Below are 17360 nucleotides of genomic sequence, written 5' to 3' on the forward strand. Positions count from 1 at the left end.
TACAGATATACGTCATTACAAATTATTGTTTTTTGTTACTATATTGAATAAATCAGTCTGCCAATTGCATAACAAAGAATAATATTTATGAGGATCAAGCATTGACGATTATTGGAGAGGGAGGAGCTTAGCAACCAAAATTAAGATTTTTTTTACAATTTTGATTAAATGAAAACAACTTATATTTTCAAAAATATCACATAATTTAATATTGTAAAATTGTACGACTTTACCACTTTGATCTCTACTGCTAATAATCCAATAGATAAAAAAAAGTGAAGAACAGTGAACACACTATATTATACTCATCAAAATTCTATGTAATATTTTTTATTTATTTTATTACATTATTCAATATATCTACCATGAACTCAGAACGGCTATGTACAAGTCAATTGTACTGGCCTATAGTCTTTGTAACGAAATTAACGCGTGACTGGAAATATCTCTCACATGCCTATTGGCTATTTTGATAATAGCTCTAATTTCGTTACAAAGATCATGGTACTATAAAACTGGCATGGTAGTTGTGCATATAGCAGTTCTAGGTGGATATATTGAACAATATTATAAAATAAATTAAAAATATTACATAAAATATCAAAAAGTACCTATATAGGCTATATAGTGTGTTCTTTATTACCTGTTTGATTATCATTAGTTATCAGTAGCCAGTAGGGCTGAAGACTTCTAGTTTTTTCATATTCGTCTAGAAAGGTCGCAGAACAATATAAGTGATGTATAAATGTTTCTCAAGTCATACGCATAACGCAAGAAGGTATTAAGATTTTATTTTGCATATAAATGCATATTTGAGTATATTAGACAAACTAGGAGTATGTATATGATCAAATTTTCAAAATTTTGATATTTAATATAATTATAATAAAACATATTAAAATCTGCATGAAAATGTTATATTTCTAATGTCCACTGTTAACTTAGGTATATATAATATTAACATTATCGTTTAGGTAATTAATTATCTGGCCGATAACATCGAGACGTGCGTGTAGGATTGCAGGAAGTAAACTTCAGTTGTCATAATTTATCGCATATGTACTGTTGGTTGATTAACGTGAAATTGTTATTTCAACTTTTTATCAATTAATTCAAAATATATTTTTATATTTTTTTCCAGATAAATATTATAAATATAATAGGTTTCATATTTTATATAATATTAAATTTTTTAGAAAATAATTTAAGAGCATATGGTTTGTTTTTTAAATGCATATGTACATACATATTTTGAGGTTTTTGAGTAGGTACTAGAAGTCACATATAAAAGTGTAAAAGTGTAAAAACCATATAATTTTACTACATTATGTTGTATTTAAAAAAATTTAAATTGGCTTTCATCATTCAAAATCCAACTTATTTCAATTTTTTTCTCCATATTTTAAATAAATAACTACAAAATAGCTATTTTTGAATTTTTAAAAAATAAAAAGATTTTAAACGGTTTTTGTAATTTTTTTTAGACCATGTTGAAAGGGAGGTTATTAGTCGTTTGTTCCATTAAAAAAACTACACTGGAATTACTGCATTATATTTCGTATGATCTACTGACTTTCCAATTAGTTAAAATTGGTAGGTAGCCTATGTAGGCCTATGTAACTTAACTGAGCTTTAGTGTTAGTCTGTAGGTATAAGTACAAGGTACTTACTACCTATATTAAATATGAATCTTGAGTCCTAATGTCCTATATAAGTAAATGACGCATTCGACGTTTCTGTTCTAGAATTGGAAAAGTTATAACTATAAGGTATATGATTGAACGAATGATATAAAACAGACAATTAACATAATTGTATATAGATTCTTTAATTAACAATTTACTTAACAATTGATCAATATCTATGAAGGTCTATGAAGGTGGTGACATGAGCATATCGTTTTCATGTAGTTCTCTTGTTTTGAACCGAAGCAAATCATTGTCGATATCAATTGCTTGCAGATCCTTATCGAACGTCGTAGATGGTTGAAATGAAGTATAAGAGCATAAATTATTCCAATCTGGCTGAGGAAGGAGGCTAGAAGAGTTTCCGAATATTGGATTATCTGGAAAAAATTAAAAAGAAAAAAATTCCTTTGAATTATATACAGTGTATATTTAATAATAATATTCAGTACCTATACATAAAATACCTACTATAAAAACGATAACCAATGTTTTTAAGGAATAATAAATGTTATACATTATACTTAAATACTTATTTTTATACAGCATAACACCAGGTAGGTATTTAAAAGCTAAAATAATAGTGATTACAAAACTTCAATAAATGTTGTATTTAAATTAATCGATTCGATATCATCATGGTTAATAATACTCTAGAATCTAGAGTCTAGATTATGGTAAATAGGTACATGCAAATTTAGGGTTGCTACTAAGTATAACACTATTATTGGTATTGTCGGTAAAGAGTCAAAATGTCTAGTGGAAATATAACAGTTGCCGCCATAACTTCACGAGTTGAAGCCTAAAGACTAAAGGTAGGTACTTATCACAGGTATTATTATAGGATAGGTCGAAGTATTAATTCAGGCATGTCAAACTCAAAGTATTACCTTAATATATTATAATATTAGATAGTTTATTCCAAACATAAAAATACATCGAAAAAAAAACAATTTGTGTGTATTGGTTTTAGTATTGTCGTATTACTCGTATTATAGGTAGGTAACTACAATAATAGTTACCTACCTATGTGTTCTTCTTTTTCATTAATTTACTTATTTCCGTATGTGTTATTGTCGTCACGTCTTTGAGCAAGAAACATGTTTCAATATTCAACATAGAGGGTGGTTTCTATGATAGAAAATTTGATCTATATAGTAATTAGTAGGGAATAACCACTTTTCTTTAATAAAATAATAAAAATCAGCGTACCACTTATTTTTGACAAAATCGATATTTTGTTTTAATTTGGAGAAGTTTTTTAAGCTTATTTAATGTTATTATCCTATAGCTTTTCCAAATCTCAAACTCTATTTGCGCTTATATGGTACAAATGGTACATCTTTTCATTGAATTCGAATTGAACACATCCATTATATACTGTAAGGGTGATGAGGAAATAAAATTACCATAGGATAACGCACAACTTTATATGAAATATGAATACCTACGATTATTTATATTAGTATCTGCTAATTAGTAAGTGATTGGGTTTAGGCATTGATTAAGTAAATTTAATCAATGGTTTAGGAATCTACATATATTATCGGTTAACTATCGATAAATGGTAAAATACAAAAATCGGAAAATTCGAATTAATGAATACCTACGCAGGAAAAAGCTTACAATTTAAAAATAAATTGTTAAATTATAATAATTGCATATTACTAGTATTTTTTGAAATATAACAAACATTATATTATATACATAGTGCCTTACACGCTCCAACTAATATATACAGTAATGCCGTTTATATTGTACTATGCAGATTGCAGAATATTTATTCGTGAATATTATTATTTATATAGGTATAAATACGTAAATACCTATATGTATAATATATTAATATATTATATATATTAAGTCACCTATCAACTGTGTTAGTAAAATAATTACGGTCTTAATAATTAATTTCTAACCTGTTAGACAAGGGTTTATAATTGGTTCGTTTTGGTTCTGGTGCTGGGAAACCAAGGTCTTTTCCTGCTTCCGCCATTTGGCTCTACGATTTTGAAACCACACCTATAGATTGTTTAGACAAAATTTGTTTTAAACATTTTTAATCGGCTAAGGAAGGGTTAAATAGCAGTAATATAGAAGTCCTGATTAAAGAACTATATCGGGCCTCAGAACACTAGACACTTTTAGTTTTAATAACTCTCAAACTGCAACCTTTCTCACTTCAAACATTTTTTAAATAGTTACTACTTTTTAACGGTTGTTAAGCCTTATGTTTTATATACAATTATAAATTATTTAAACACAGATATACTATGGTCGATACAACAACCAATGAGTTATATTTTAAGCGTTAGACACTAAGTAATATAAAATATTGTTTCTACTTTACTTGAATAGGTCAAAATCACCTAATATCAATAAATAATTGAACATCATATTAATAATATTAATTATTGAATAAACTCGTAATATTATAATTATATGGTACTATACCATACATATAAATTATATATTATTGAATCTCATAGTTATTAAATATTAATTTATAATTTAGTAATATTTCATGATGAGAACATAATGTATTTTATTTTTTGAAATGTCTTTTGAATGTGCAGTGTCAGTGTGCAAACATATTTTGTAGAAAAATATGGCCCCCGGTACTAGTCGTCCGTACTTCCCGCTTGCCCTCCTTAATCCGGGATTGGTTATTTGGTAATATGTAAAATATAGGTATTAGGTACCTGCACCCTAGCTTCAGTCAAGTCGATTCGCATTGCCAGTTCTTCGCGAAAAAATACGTCAGGGTAATGTGTTTTCTGAAACGAGTTTTCTAGTTCTTCCAGTTGGAAATTCGTAAACGTAGTTCTGAAAACATAAATCCAAATATAATATTCATCAACTACAACGGGTCTAGACAATGGGGTAATGTTATAGTGACGAGCAGTCAGCAAAACAACACGCATATTAAATGTCTAACGTATAAGAAATCCTTTTTTATTGCAAGAATAGAATTAAGCTTTTTAGAGCGACTCTTGAATGCACCCCTTATGAAATATAAATTAACAAGACTAAGTCGATGGTCTCATTGCACTTATTTATTGTATTATACTATTACAAAATCTACTTTTTAAAATTTTTAAGTATAATTTTCTTTGTTTTTGAGTATAAGAATGTTTGAAACTTTTCTGTTTTACCGGACAACTTAAGGTTTTAAACAATTGTTTTTTTTTTTTTTTTGGTTTAACGTATGGAACTAAGCATACTGAAAACAATGGTGAAGTCTGAATTTGGTGGTCAGACTTCATTTTAAAGCTACATGGTTACTTGAAATTTATAGTATTTTCATATAGGTATACTCGGCGTGATCACTCGCTTCTTCGGACATTTAAAATCGACAACTTTCTTTGACTTCTTATATAGTTATATAAAACTACTTTGGCCTAGTTTAAAAATAAGTCCGACCGCCTAATTCTGACTTTACCGTTGTTTTCAAGTTCTAAAAACAATAAAACTTCATTTTATGTTCTTGAAGAATATAGTACGACTGTGGCTTGTATAATCGTCAAAGGCTAAGCTGCACTGATATATTATGTAGGCAGAAATAGCCAAAATAAGTACTTTACTTACTTGAAAATTTCAAGATGAAATGCAAAATATATTGTTTTCACTTTTCAAATGTCAAGTTTTATAAAAATACTTTTTTTCAAAACTAATAAAATACTTTATTAATGCAGTATTTTAAAAATTGTATTAGGTTATTATACTTATATAGTTATATATCTATACCTAGTACCTACATATTAGATAGGTGTCTGCTACCTACAACCTACGTATTTTAATATTATAATTTAATTGAAAGTCCATGCACATCCCTGGGTACCACTTCTGATACAAAACAAAGAGTCTGAGTAATTACTGGCAACTGTTACCTGTATCTCCGCTGTTTCCTCTTGATGTTGCTATTAGAATTTTGGTCAGTGCTCAGAGATCCAGACGATTGATCGTTGTCGTCGCATCGATCCGAAGGGCTGTCGCAACCGGTCACATCGCCGTAATCTGTACACGAGGACAGAATACACCAATTATTATTACCATGTTATTTAACAATGCAAAACGACGACCTACCGTAGTGCGGTCCAGCTCCCAAAAGACCGTCGAGCACCGTAGTGGTATCCCCGGGATCCGTTTCTGTGCAACGCAGATCTGAAATGTCTAATATCGCCTTCTCTTCCATATCCCTAAACGCCACCCCATGTTTAATACAGAATTTTCTACGTCTTTAATTTATAATATATAAAAAAAATAAAGTATAATACATCCAGTGGCGTACACGGTACACACAATTTTCCCATTGCGGAGTACTCTGGAATTCAGGATATTGAACTAGGTATAATAAAATATTTTTAGGTATTATAAAATAATAAAATTACAGATTAGGTAATCACCCAATTATTTGTCAATAATTTAATATTTAAAAAGAAAAATATCTGGTCTACGTTGGGGGGTCTATCCCCCCTCGTGTGTACACCCCTGAATATATCAGTTGTGAATTATTATTATACTACTGACCTTATTGTGATGGCAAATTTAATTATGTCACTGGAACCTTAGTGTTATTATTATAATTAAATGAGCGTAATTCGGTTAGGACGCTGTACAGTGTACGATATAATAATATATTTTTTCTGCGAACTAGGGCGCGTTTTATTATTACATTAAGAAAAAAACACGTTTTGCTGTCAACTACAAAGAACGGTGTACACGGTTTGAACTTTCGAGCTTCTACGGAAGCAGCAAAAGTGCGTTCCTGATTAGCGCGAATGGATTCGGTCGACTATATTATTTTCTTGCATAACATATCGATTTTTTTTCTAATGTAACTGTAGAATGATATATTGAATGTCAACAAATATATTATTATTTCGTATAAATATGCTTCTCCGAGTCTTCACACACGTCTAATTTTGTCATCGCAAAATCCATGGTTGTTAGTCTTCAGACTCGCGGGGTTAAATACAAATTATATTTTGTTTCAAGTGATCTCAACCATTGCTTCCTAAGGAAAAAAAGTGTTTTGTACGGAAACTTTTATCTGCTAGTTTTAAAAGGAGTTTTTTTCATATAGGTAAACTAAAATGAAAATAAATCGCTAAAAATTGAATATATACGGCTGTATATTATATATACAAAATTATAATTACAATAGTATGATTTATTTCAAGTTTTAAATTCAAACAATGATCTACTTTTTTTTCATGAGGAATTGTGCTAAATTATAAATATAAACACATATATCAACATTTAATGCGTTTAAACACCTTGAAAATAGTAATAGGTCAACTTATATAAAGCTTATTTAAAATGTAGACAAATTAATTTGTTTATCAGCAATGCAATAATTATAACTATACAGAAATTAGGTAACAATACAAACAAACACTTTCTGACAGTAAATTTATGACATTAAATTATCTATTGTGTTGAATGGATTAGTTAGAAACACGATTTAGAGTTTACAAGAACAAACATAATTCTAAAAAATATATAAAGTATATACAATACAAAAACCATTTTCAATATATTGAACAAATAAGTAGGTAATTATGTATATTAACGAAACAATAATACAATTAAAATACATATATTAATTTTATAAATATTATGCAACATAACTGTAGCCATCAGATGAGTTTGGAGTGCGTTCTAGATATCCTTTATCAATTAATGTTTCGATGGATTTTTTTATAAGAGCAATTGATGGTGCAAATGACTTTGATTGGGAAAGTATCTAAAACATTAAAGATATTGTTAATAATAAAATTATTATTATTATACCAGACATTTTTTATTTATTTTACTTACTTCATTCACAAGTTGATTATGTCTCAATATCTTACGGGATTTCATTATTCGTACAATTGCAGCCTGTAAATATGTTTTGCGATCATCTTCAACAGAATTAACAGTCTGTTCAACCTCTTGTGGAGTTTCTTTTTGGAGAGCTGATGTTATTCGCAATTTAGTACGTTTATTGGTGTATCCCATGTTTAATGATACATTCTAAAAATAATTGACAAATAGCAATATACAAATGTTAAAAGCTTATTTAAATTTTTAGTCAGTTTACTTACATCACCATCAAGCAACAACAATTTACATTCTATTAAGCTATTGATGTGTTTTTGAAATTGATCATTGGTTAATTGAAGAATTTCATGAATTTCAGTGTAGTTAATGGTATCACGGTCTTCAAATAGTAACATGATAGCCATTTGAAACGTCTGCATTGTCACTATATACACTTTTTGTAAATAATCCAATTTTAACTCGCCTATTGATACAATAAACAAATATATTTTAATAAATAATAAGGATATAATAATAATTGAATAAAATAACAATACCCTGACAATGATGATGAAGCCATGTTAATTTTCGTCCATTGAATTTTTCTTTGTAGAAATCTTCAAACTAAAATTACAATAAATCTGGTTGAGTTAAAGTTATAGTATTAATATAATACACGTATCTTAAGTATTTACATGTTGTATACAGGGTATCAATTGTTGAGGAATAACAAATGATGACACAGTTGACGATCCCAAAGGCCAAGCTCCAGTTTGCAATACATACATAGAAAAAGAGACATTTAACTTATCAGCAGGTTTAAGAAATTCACTATGGAATTTTGCATTTAGTCCTTCTGATACTCTGATATCAGTAAACATACGATGTAATTTATTTGTAAACTCGTAACCACAGGCTTGCTAAAAACAAACATGAAAATTAACATAATACAAATTTAACAACATTTGATTAATTTACTTTCAATTTGTTGATCATTCCTTCTTCTCCGTCCATGGACTGGCTTTGTTGATGTATTAACCGTTTTGCTAGATGCCTTTGATAGAATCTCTGGAATATATCTTTATCATCTACATACTTGAATATAGTAATAGACTGTAATAGTTTTTGATCAATTTCACTCTCACACATGCCTTTGGACGATTTTTTCAATAAATTATCACAGTATTTTGACAAATATTCTGGGGACTTTGATGATTGATTTTTTACTTGTCTATAGTTTATGATTACTGTAAATGCCTTATCAAGTGCACCACTGAAGCATAAATCATTGTTGAACACATCTACAACTATTGATTTGTATTTTTTATGCACATCCAATACTTCCTCAACAAAATGTACATATATCTATATAAAAAATTATATACATAAATTGTAATTCAGACTTAAAAATTATTATTAAATATATACTTGTTCTGGTCTTAAAGATTCAATAACCCTAATTCCATGTTGTTTTATGTGTTCTCTGAAAATGTCAACTAATGAGGTCATTCCATCTTTAATTTCACGTAAGAGTAAATAAATATTGTGCATGTCATTTCGTCGCTCTTCCTTTATCATAGCTTCAGACTCTCCATGTAAAAAATCTAAATGATCACCAACCATGTGTTGACGACAACGTCCTCGTAGTTTGACATAAGTGCTAAATAAAATAAAAACAATAGTATTTTGTATCATAGTTTCAATATTGTGAAAATTTACCTTTCATGGAGATATTTTTTTGATCTAATTCCTTCTTCTTTCAATATTTGCAATACTTTAACCATGTACTCGGACACTGTGCTTTCTTGTAACAATTTTGCAGCTTCACATTTAAAGTGTTCACTACTTCGCTCCAAAAAAGGTTCCTCAAAATAAGTTTGATATAACTGGAAAAAAATTAAATGTTTAATTCAAAACACTATGAATTTGTACTTTCTTATATTGTGATAAATAAATATAAATACTTACTTCAAGTGGATATTTTTTCCTAAACTCTTGGACAACAACAAATGAGTTAATTACACCAGAAATGATATCCAAAGATGTGGTCATTGATATGTTATGTCTTTGTTTGTCAAACTCATCTAATAATAACTCGAGCATACTGTCTTTCAGCGGTACTATCATATTGTGTTTCCACACATCAAGCCCCAGTTCTCCAACCTCCATCTGTTCAGTGGCATCTGGTGTAATGTTTCCATATAAAACTTCTGCTTCGGATAATTTATGTTTTTTAATATGTTGGTTATTAAGATACCTAGAAATGATTTTTACACAATATTACATATACTTTATTATTCAATGTTAGATTACAAAATACATACTGGTAAAGTGAATGTAGGTATTTGACACCTTTACTATATTTTTGCCAATATGTATAATAATTTTGTAACAGATTTGCAGTACCTCCGGTTTGTATAATAGTCAATAGTTCAAGTACGTGGTTCTCTAAGAACAACTTTGTGGAGTCATAAAGTTGATCACCAAGAGGCTCTGGGAAGGCCACACACATAGAGTAAACATCATTGAAACGTTCGTTCCATGCATCTCTAGGAACTGTGTCTAATGTAATGACACCTTTTACAGTCTCTTGTAAACTGTTCCATTTTTCCGTAAAGTTTATTGGTTTTGGTTTTAATGACATATTTGTTGAATTTCTCGAAACAACTATTGATACAAATTAATTGTAAGATACAGATTAGAAGTATTAAAGTATTAATAATTAGTTGAGGCGCGGTCGTACGCTCAATCTGCGGCAACTCTCTGAGCGTACATACCAGCCATTATTGCTAGCACTCGGATGGGTGACCACCCGGAATTTTAGCAACACATCGTTGTCACACATACAAATACATGTTTTCCCTTAAAACAGCTAATGGCCATAGTTGCCGGGCTTTAGATCAATAAAATAAATAACAATTAGTAAGTCTCACAATTGTTTAAGAAATTTTAACTAAGTGGAATATTTGTATGTATGAATTTAAAAGGATTTTACTTGCATAGGACTTAAATAACTTTTAGTACTTAATAGAATAGTATACATATAAATGTTTCATACATCAATTTTAACTATTTTTATTCTTTTTACTCAGGCAGGTTATAGGTGAAACTTGGCCACCTCTAGACTCTCTTATGTCAATAAAACAATTAAAATAAATAACATTAAAACAATAAAAACAAAACTAAAATAAGTAAGAAGTGAATAAATATTACTTATTAATTATAGGTACCAACAAAAAAAGGCGTACTTAGAAAACATCAACTAAATCTGTGAATTTAGATAGGCAAATTTAATTGTTACTATGTTTATAAAGAAAATTGTTTAGGTAATATTAAAACTATACTATATTTAGTTTCTAAATGGTCAAAAAATAAATTGAACTGCACATCTATCACCACTGCTGTTACTGGCACAGCTACTTATACACCTCACCTGCTGTTTACCGGAAACTATGGGAGTACGATCATTGAATACTTTGGTAACAAATGGGTTGCAAGACACCAATATACAAGTTCATTTGGTATGTGCAAAATTAGCCATTTTAAACTGAATACACAATAGATAATCATGAGAGGACATCTTTTGTTCCCATTTTTTTTCCTAATTTAACTTTTGTTGTTGAATAATTTATTAGACAAGAATTTAATTAATTCTGAATATTTAAAAACATAATTAGGTACATTTAGTGATTCAAATTCAGACAAGAATAAATTATATATTATTTTTGCAATTAATATATTTGGCATAAATAATGAAAAATATAAGTTTAAATTGAAGAATTTAAATAGGTACCTTATTAGTTTTAAATTATCTAACAAACCAAATTGTTTTGTATACGCAATATTGGACTGGAACTACCAAGGTAGTTAAATTAATAGAAGATTTAAGATTGTTTTGAGGTCTAGCATATATAATAGACAATAGGCAGTCTTCCATAATATGACTAATACTTATGCCATAAAAATGTGAAATATTGCATGTACTTAAATATTTTTCAATTCTAATAATTTTTAACTTTAGCTATAGATACAATATAAGCAAACAAATATAGGTATAGGTAGTTTTAGATCCATATGTACCCGAGACAAACATTTTTAAAATCTGTTTAGATAATATTCCCAGTGGGATGATCCTCATACTGAGCTACTCAATTGTTGTGCTACCTATCATTAAGTAAATAAATAAATATGTCCTAACACCATATTTGTCAACATTAAGGTCAAATTATGAACAATCATCATTGCGTAACCACTTAGCAGTTAATCGGGTCATAATATTATGTGTGGAGACTTAGGTACTAAATCTCAAAAATTTGCTATTGCGTTTCCATACCTGGAGACGAGGATATTCTGCTATTCCATATCCCTGCGGCGATTTCTGTCGTTCAGATGCTGTGCAATTCGGCAGTAATAATATAAGAGATCAAATTGATGGATTTACACAAAAATAAGTTACAAGTTGCAATGAAACTGAGTGACCGACGTTGACGTATTGATCACGATGAAAAATAACTATCCCATAGGACAAAATAAATCACAATTGTAGGATATAGATATAGATAGGTATTTCTAAATAGATTCCATCAATAATCGGGAAACAAAGTTAATAAACACAATTTGTCACAGAGAACCCTTCGGCAGTGTGGCCAAAGTGATATGTAACTCGCGACTCGCAACTCGCAAGCTCGAACGCCGTTGAAAGTTCTAAGTTTTCATGAAAAACGTACCAACTTTACTGATGGTGACTAGTGAATTGATAATTCAATGAAAAAGGTTAAATGACAATAATTGGTAAATACTAAAAAATAAAACCACAAGTGTACCAAACACTAGGATATATTTTATACTATGTTTATGTGAGTTTATTATTTATTATTATTATTATTCTACAAGTTGATAAAAATTTTTTTTAGGTTATGGTACATATTTTTAATCTGTTAGGTTTTTGTCACGGTTGTAGAATAGATATCTACAACCGTGGTTTTTGTTTTTGATTTTGAAGCACTTCAAATGATTTTCGGTGTAGTTAATAGTTATCACCAAGTGTTAGTTTTTGACACTTGTTTAGCGTTTAAATCTTAATTGTTTAGCGTGAGAGTAAGTCGAAATTATTAATTTTTTTTTTTTTTGTACTTGACGATAATGAATTGGCCGTGAACTGTCACAATGGCTGAAACGGAGGCAACAGAGCCAAAAACCGCTCCAGACGACAAAGAACTGGAAGAGATTTTAAAACTTACTTGGGGTCAGCAGGTACGACAAGATATATTCCAACGATGGACCCAAGGTGAGCCGTCGCAGTCGTTTGACAGTGGATTACCTAAATGATCGTTGCCAGGCTTTTGTTTCAGTGAAGAAGAACCGACGGCGCTGGTGCAATTTGATGGTGGACCTTGCGCTGTATTAGCTCCAATGCAGGCATACATTGTCAAATACATTGTCAACAATAAGTCTGCTGATGATGATTGGAAAAAAGTATATTTTTAACTGAAACAAGTTAAGTGGCATATTGTTAAACTTCAAAATATGTTTTATAGGCCGAAGTTGAAGAACAAAACCATCTCCTATGTAAAGCCGCCTGTGATATTCTTTGCCAAGCAACAGACGGCTGTGATATTTTGAAATTTGTGCATATTGATGATAAATCGGTGTGCCTTGAACACAGCAAGTTTCATTCTATGCTTAAGTATGTATAGTTTATTTTAATTTATGTTGCTGGGCAAATGCTGAATTATTTTATTTACATTTTTCTAGAGTAGAGCAAGTGAATAAGGATAGTGTAGAAACTTTTTTTAACAACCATATAAGTTTTTTGCGTGATACATTCGGAGTTCTGTTATTTTTGTATACAGTCATGCGCTCTAAGGTAAATTAAATATATTTAAATATACCTACATTTAAAAATGAATTAATACAATTATTCTTGTAGGGTTTAGTTAAATTAAAAGAAGAAATATGTGATTTAGAAGTATCATTGATTGATAAGGAATTTGGTTATGGTAGCCAAAGCTTAATCAATATGATGATTACAGGACAAGCAGTTTCTAATGTATTTAATAACGACCAAGTAGTAGCTGGGCTTAGTAAGTCTTGAAAAATAAACATTGAATACATTTAGATAATTACTATTTACAAAATTACACGTTTGTCCTAGAATTGCAAGGTATTGAAAAGCAAAGTGAAGTTGGATTTATGACTTTATTAGAACATTTAAGGTACTGTCAAGTTGGAACTTATTTAAAAAATCCATGTAACCCAATCTGGGTGTTGGGCAGTGATACACATCTTACTGGTATTGGAGACAATTTTTATTTATTTTTTTTTAACGTATATATAATCTGTACACTATTTCAGTTCTGTTTTCATTTAACCAAAACTTGGTTGGAAAAGAAACACAAGCTGATATTGCTAGACGAACATTTAAGTTGTTTGATCAAGATGGAAATAATTTCATTAGTACTCAACATCTAAAGCCATTATTGGAAAAATTAGACCTTGTGTCTGATGATGAATAGTAAGTAATTTATTTTGTTGCAGTATAGATTATGAAATATGATACGATTGATTTTTCAGTGTAAATCTGATGTCTACAAAATTGGATTCTGAAGGGCTAGGTATCATATTAATGCCATCGTTTATGGAAGAATTTTTTTCTGAACCAGAAGCCAGAACTCCAGATGTTTTTGTGGTATTTCATTACAACGGACAACCAAGATCCAATCCTAATTCAAAGGTGACATATTTAGAAGGTAATGCTATAATCCAGGAATCTGATGTTATATGCATATCTGAGGACAACAACTTGCAATCTTGTTTACAATCTAAGTGGCCATACATTGAAATACAATGGAAAGGAAATGTAACACCTTCAATCAACTAAATTTAAATCTTGATAAAAAATACATTTACTATGTACATTTTTAAATGTATGGGTGGTTTTATTAAAAAAAACTCACGAGACTATTACTTAACCTTGAGAATTGTAACATCATTTTGACTAAAATAGTAAAATTGTAATACATTATACATTCATTTTCTCATATACATTTTTTAAAATCATTGAATGCCTTCATAAACAATACATATTAGTTTGTATTACATTAACCAAGCATCTCATGTTTAAAAATATTATTACTATGTACATATTTAAAAAAAATTATATATTTATGACTTAATTAAGTTTTGTTAATTATATAACATTTGTAAAAAAAATACCATCTAAAATTGACCAAATAAGGTATACATAATATTATATCATTTAAATAGTTTTATATATAATTAATGATTGTATAAGCAGATGAATAAATAAATATTTTCCTTACAATACATACAAATATGTAATGTATTACAAGCTTCCAATATTTTAGATCACCGGTGGCTAACTAAGCTTAACAAACAAAACTGCACTCTTACAGTTATTATTTAGTAGTGGTCTAATAGTAGAAATATTTGAGCTCAATTTTTCTTTTATCTATAACTTGTTAGCTATAACAAATTATTGAATTATTCTGTGGTTGTAATATAATCAATCGATTTGCTTATTTGACCATTAAATAAAAATGGTGGTACCTATTTTATAATAATTTTGAACCGCAATAAATCTTACAATATTGAAGAGGTCGGTTATTATCATGATCAAGTTAACTATATCTACAACTTTGTGATCCCAAAACTTGAGATGTTTTTTAAATGAGGAAACCATGGACATATCGGAATGATTTCCTTAAGTCCTATTTGGGGGGCTGACACTTAGTCCTCTTGAACACATTTTATTAGATAATTTAGAACTTTGAACTCCACTGTGATACTGTACTAATTTATTTATTATAATTCTAAATTAAATCATACAATATTTTCTTTATTTAAAATCTTTGTCTGTTTTTATAATTTTTAACAATTTATATTGTATGAAATTTATGAATGGTGGAATGATAACATTTTTATGTGCTGAGGCGGGGCAATAAAAGACCAGTGGTAGTACCTTTCTTAGATTATATAAGGTCACTTTATAACGAGTTACCTATATGAATTTGAAAATGAATTATTTAAGTACTTTTTTATTTATTTTTATAAATTTAAATAAATGTCTACTTATGACTAATTTTAAAATTTGAATATGAAAAATAAATTCACTCGGCTATTTATTAGTTCCTCTACAAATTCAATGTGTAAATTTGTTCAAATATTAACTTAGTAAGTAAATCCGGTACATGGATTAGCTGTATCAAACAATGACAATTTATAGTGAGTACAGTGTCCTTTTAAATTAAAAAAAAAAAATCAAATTATTTAATGCCTTAACATTGATTTAGTTATAAAAAATGATTGTGAATGTGTTTTACTAAACCATACAGAAATATCTCAGAATAATTGGAATATGCAAATGCTAGAAGTCGTGAACACTGCTAGTAAAATTCATTCCTTTTGAGTCTTGAGGTTATGGCGAATAAGATGCAAATTTTAGAATACATTATACTCGTTTCCCAATAGCTCTCTTTTTGAAAATCTATAGACCACGAAGAATAAAGATATCATTCTTCATGGTATTGACCTTTATGCCACTAATTTTGGTACACCTAGTTGAATTCAAACCATTTTTTCCATGGTTATGTAAGTTTAGCCTCATGCATAGCTTCACACCATAATGCAATATAATAATATAGACTTGTACACATCTAATATTATTTATAGGTTTAAAGTCTATTATAATTTGAATACCTTGGGAAAATAACAAGTTGAGTACATATTATATAATATATTTGTTAAGTAAATGGCCAAAATAAAAATATAAGTACATTAAAAAATCATAAATAAAATATTTGTGGTCTAACTTACATATTTATGTTACAAATTATTTTTACTGAGTCTAATTTTTGTATACTTAACATTATGTTGTAGTATTTTTTAAAATAACTTAATAATTTCCATTGCACATAAAATCATCTTGTACAAAATTTGTATAAAAAATGTATGAATGTGCTCTAAAAAATTACAGTAATAAATAGGGTAACATTAATTGTTTTTATATAAGTAATTTCACCAAGTAGGTATATACAATTAAGTATACATTTGTATCATAGAGTAAAAGACAAAAATACATTTTTTTTTATAAAATTATATACATATAATTTATAATTTAATCAAAAAATATAATTTACATTTCAATAAATAAAGGTAACTATCTAGTATTTTATAACAAATAATAAATTTATCTAATTAAAACATAATTTCTATAACAATTTTTTTTATCACATGTTATATAAGTTTTCTTGTCTCCACATGACACATTGATTGGATTAATAGACATTATTTTGAATACAATGTAATAATTTCTATTGTTATGAAAAATAATAATAATGGATACATTTAAGATGGAAATATTTAATAATTATTATAAAAACTATTTACGTATAGAACTTTCTTTTTATGTTTAATTATATAGGTTTGTTCAAATTTGAATAACCTTAAAATTATTATTGTATTGTATAAAATACAATAAATATACACTTTGTAATAAATACATGTTTCAAAAATGATAAAAAAAAAAAATAATAATAAATATAGTAAGTTGTTTAAATTTAGACACACATACACATGCGCACATTTATGTTTATATTTATCACTATTTCATTAAATTTTTATACATTCACATACTATGATAATTTCAGATTTTTATAGCCTGCATTAACTATTTGAAAGCCAAAATGTACTCATTTGTATTATTAATCATAATAATTATAATAAAAACTAAAGAAAAAACATTTTCCATTAGTCATAACTAAAAATAAAAATGCAGGCAATTTGAAAATAAATTAATAGTAATTAAATATATAATATTGTTCATAGCAAACAAAAAATCTAAAATAG

At 28.3% G+C, this 17360-nt stretch overlaps 3 protein-coding genes across 8 annotated transcripts; 1 reads left to right on the top strand and 2 right to left on the bottom strand.

Moving 5' to 3' along the window:
* Window positions 1–1553: 1553 nt before the first annotated feature.
* Window positions 1554–6778, bottom strand: LOC111035863 (paired mesoderm homeobox protein 2-like). Of its 4 annotated transcripts, none has more exons than XM_022317668.1 (6): window positions 5977–6205; window positions 5772–5884; window positions 5576–5702; window positions 4388–4511; window positions 3605–3707; window positions 1800–2065 (listed from the first exon to the last, which is right to left on the bottom strand). In XM_022317668.1, exons 2-6 carry the CDS (start codon window positions 5878–5880, stop codon window positions 1872–1874), a joined length of 657 nt encoding a protein of 218 aa, XP_022173360.1. In that variant the 5' UTR covers window positions 5881–5884; window positions 5977–6205; the 3' UTR covers window positions 1800–1871. The 4 variants fall into 4 exon arrangements, with proteins under 4 accessions (XP_022173361.1, XP_022173360.1, XP_022173358.1 ...); XM_022317666.1 differs by having other exon boundaries at window positions 5963–6205; XM_022317667.1 differs by lacking the exon at window positions 5977–6205 and adding an exon at window positions 6216–6778 and having other exon boundaries at window positions 1801–2065.
* Window positions 6779–6898: 120 nt separating this feature from the next.
* LOC111035861 (cullin-2) lies at window positions 6899–12339 on the bottom strand. Its single transcript, XM_022317661.1, has 11 exons — window positions 11827–12339; window positions 9818–10160; window positions 9462–9750; window positions 9213–9379; window positions 8922–9153; window positions 8472–8858; window positions 8189–8413; window positions 8051–8117; window positions 7778–7977; window positions 7509–7706; window positions 6899–7434 (listed from the first exon to the last, which is right to left on the bottom strand). Exons 2-11 carry the CDS (start codon window positions 10135–10137, stop codon window positions 7306–7308), a joined length of 2214 nt encoding a protein of 737 aa, XP_022173353.1. The 5' UTR covers window positions 10138–10160; window positions 11827–12339; the 3' UTR covers window positions 6899–7305.
* A 66-nt stretch (window positions 12340–12405) lies between these two features.
* LOC111035862 (ubiquitin carboxyl-terminal hydrolase MINDY-3 homolog) lies at window positions 12406–14668 on the top strand. 3 transcript variants are annotated; one of them, XM_022317663.1, is made up of 8 exons: window positions 12406–12780; window positions 12832–12968; window positions 13031–13179; window positions 13248–13359; window positions 13423–13576; window positions 13648–13785; window positions 13848–14007; window positions 14067–14668. In XM_022317663.1, exons 1-8 carry the CDS (start codon window positions 12660–12662, stop codon window positions 14371–14373), a joined length of 1278 nt encoding a protein of 425 aa, XP_022173355.1. In that variant the 5' UTR covers window positions 12406–12659; the 3' UTR covers window positions 14374–14668. The 3 variants fall into 3 exon arrangements, with proteins under 3 accessions (XP_022173355.1, XP_022173357.1, XP_022173356.1); XM_022317665.1 differs by having other exon boundaries at window positions 12407–12746; XM_022317664.1 differs by having other exon boundaries at window positions 12663–12780; window positions 12845–12968.
* The last annotated feature ends 2692 nt before the right edge of the window (window positions 14669–17360 follow it).

This window comes from Myzus persicae, unplaced genomic scaffold, assembly GCF_001856785.1.
Source record: "Myzus persicae strain clone G006 unplaced genomic scaffold, MPER_G0061.0, whole genome shotgun sequence".
Lineage (NCBI taxonomy): Eukaryota > Metazoa > Arthropoda > Insecta > Hemiptera > Aphididae > Myzus > Myzus persicae.

What these genes read in the sequence shown, in the direction of transcription:
- LOC111035863 (XM_022317666.1), bottom strand. An exon ending in AGGAAACAGCGGAGATACAG is followed by an intron (nt 4,512 to 5,575) that starts GTAACAGTTGCC and finishes TTATGTTTTCAG; the next exon opens with AACTACGTTTACGAATTTCC. An exon ending in TATAAACCCTTGTCTAACAG is followed by an intron (nt 2,066 to 3,604) that starts GTTAGAAATTAA and finishes AATTTTTTCCAG; the next exon opens with ATAATCCAATATTCGGAAAC.
- LOC111035862 (XM_022317663.1), top strand. Translation starts at nt 12,660, where the DNA reads ATGGCTGAAACGGAGGCAACAGAGCCAAAAACCGCTCCAGACGACAAA. An exon ending in CTGATGATGATTGGAAAAAA is followed by an intron (nt 12,969 to 13,030) that starts GTATATTTTTAA and finishes TATGTTTTATAG; the next exon opens with GCCGAAGTTGAAGAACAAAA. An exon ending in CCAAGTAGTAGCTGGGCTTA is followed by an intron (nt 13,577 to 13,647) that starts GTAAGTCTTGAA and finishes CGTTTGTCCTAG; the next exon opens with AATTGCAAGGTATTGAAAAG.
- LOC111035861 (XM_022317661.1), bottom strand. Translation starts at nt 10,137, where the DNA reads ATGTCATTAAAACCAAAACCAATAAACTTTACGGAAAAATGGAACAGT. An exon ending in AAAAAATATCTCCATGAAAG is followed by an intron (nt 9,154 to 9,212) that starts GTAAATTTTCAC and finishes TATTTTATTTAG; the next exon opens with CACTTATGTCAAACTACGAG. An exon ending in GCTTCATCATCATTGTCAGG is followed by an intron (nt 7,978 to 8,050) that starts GTATTGTTATTT and finishes TTGTATCAATAG; the next exon opens with GCGAGTTAAAATTGGATTAT.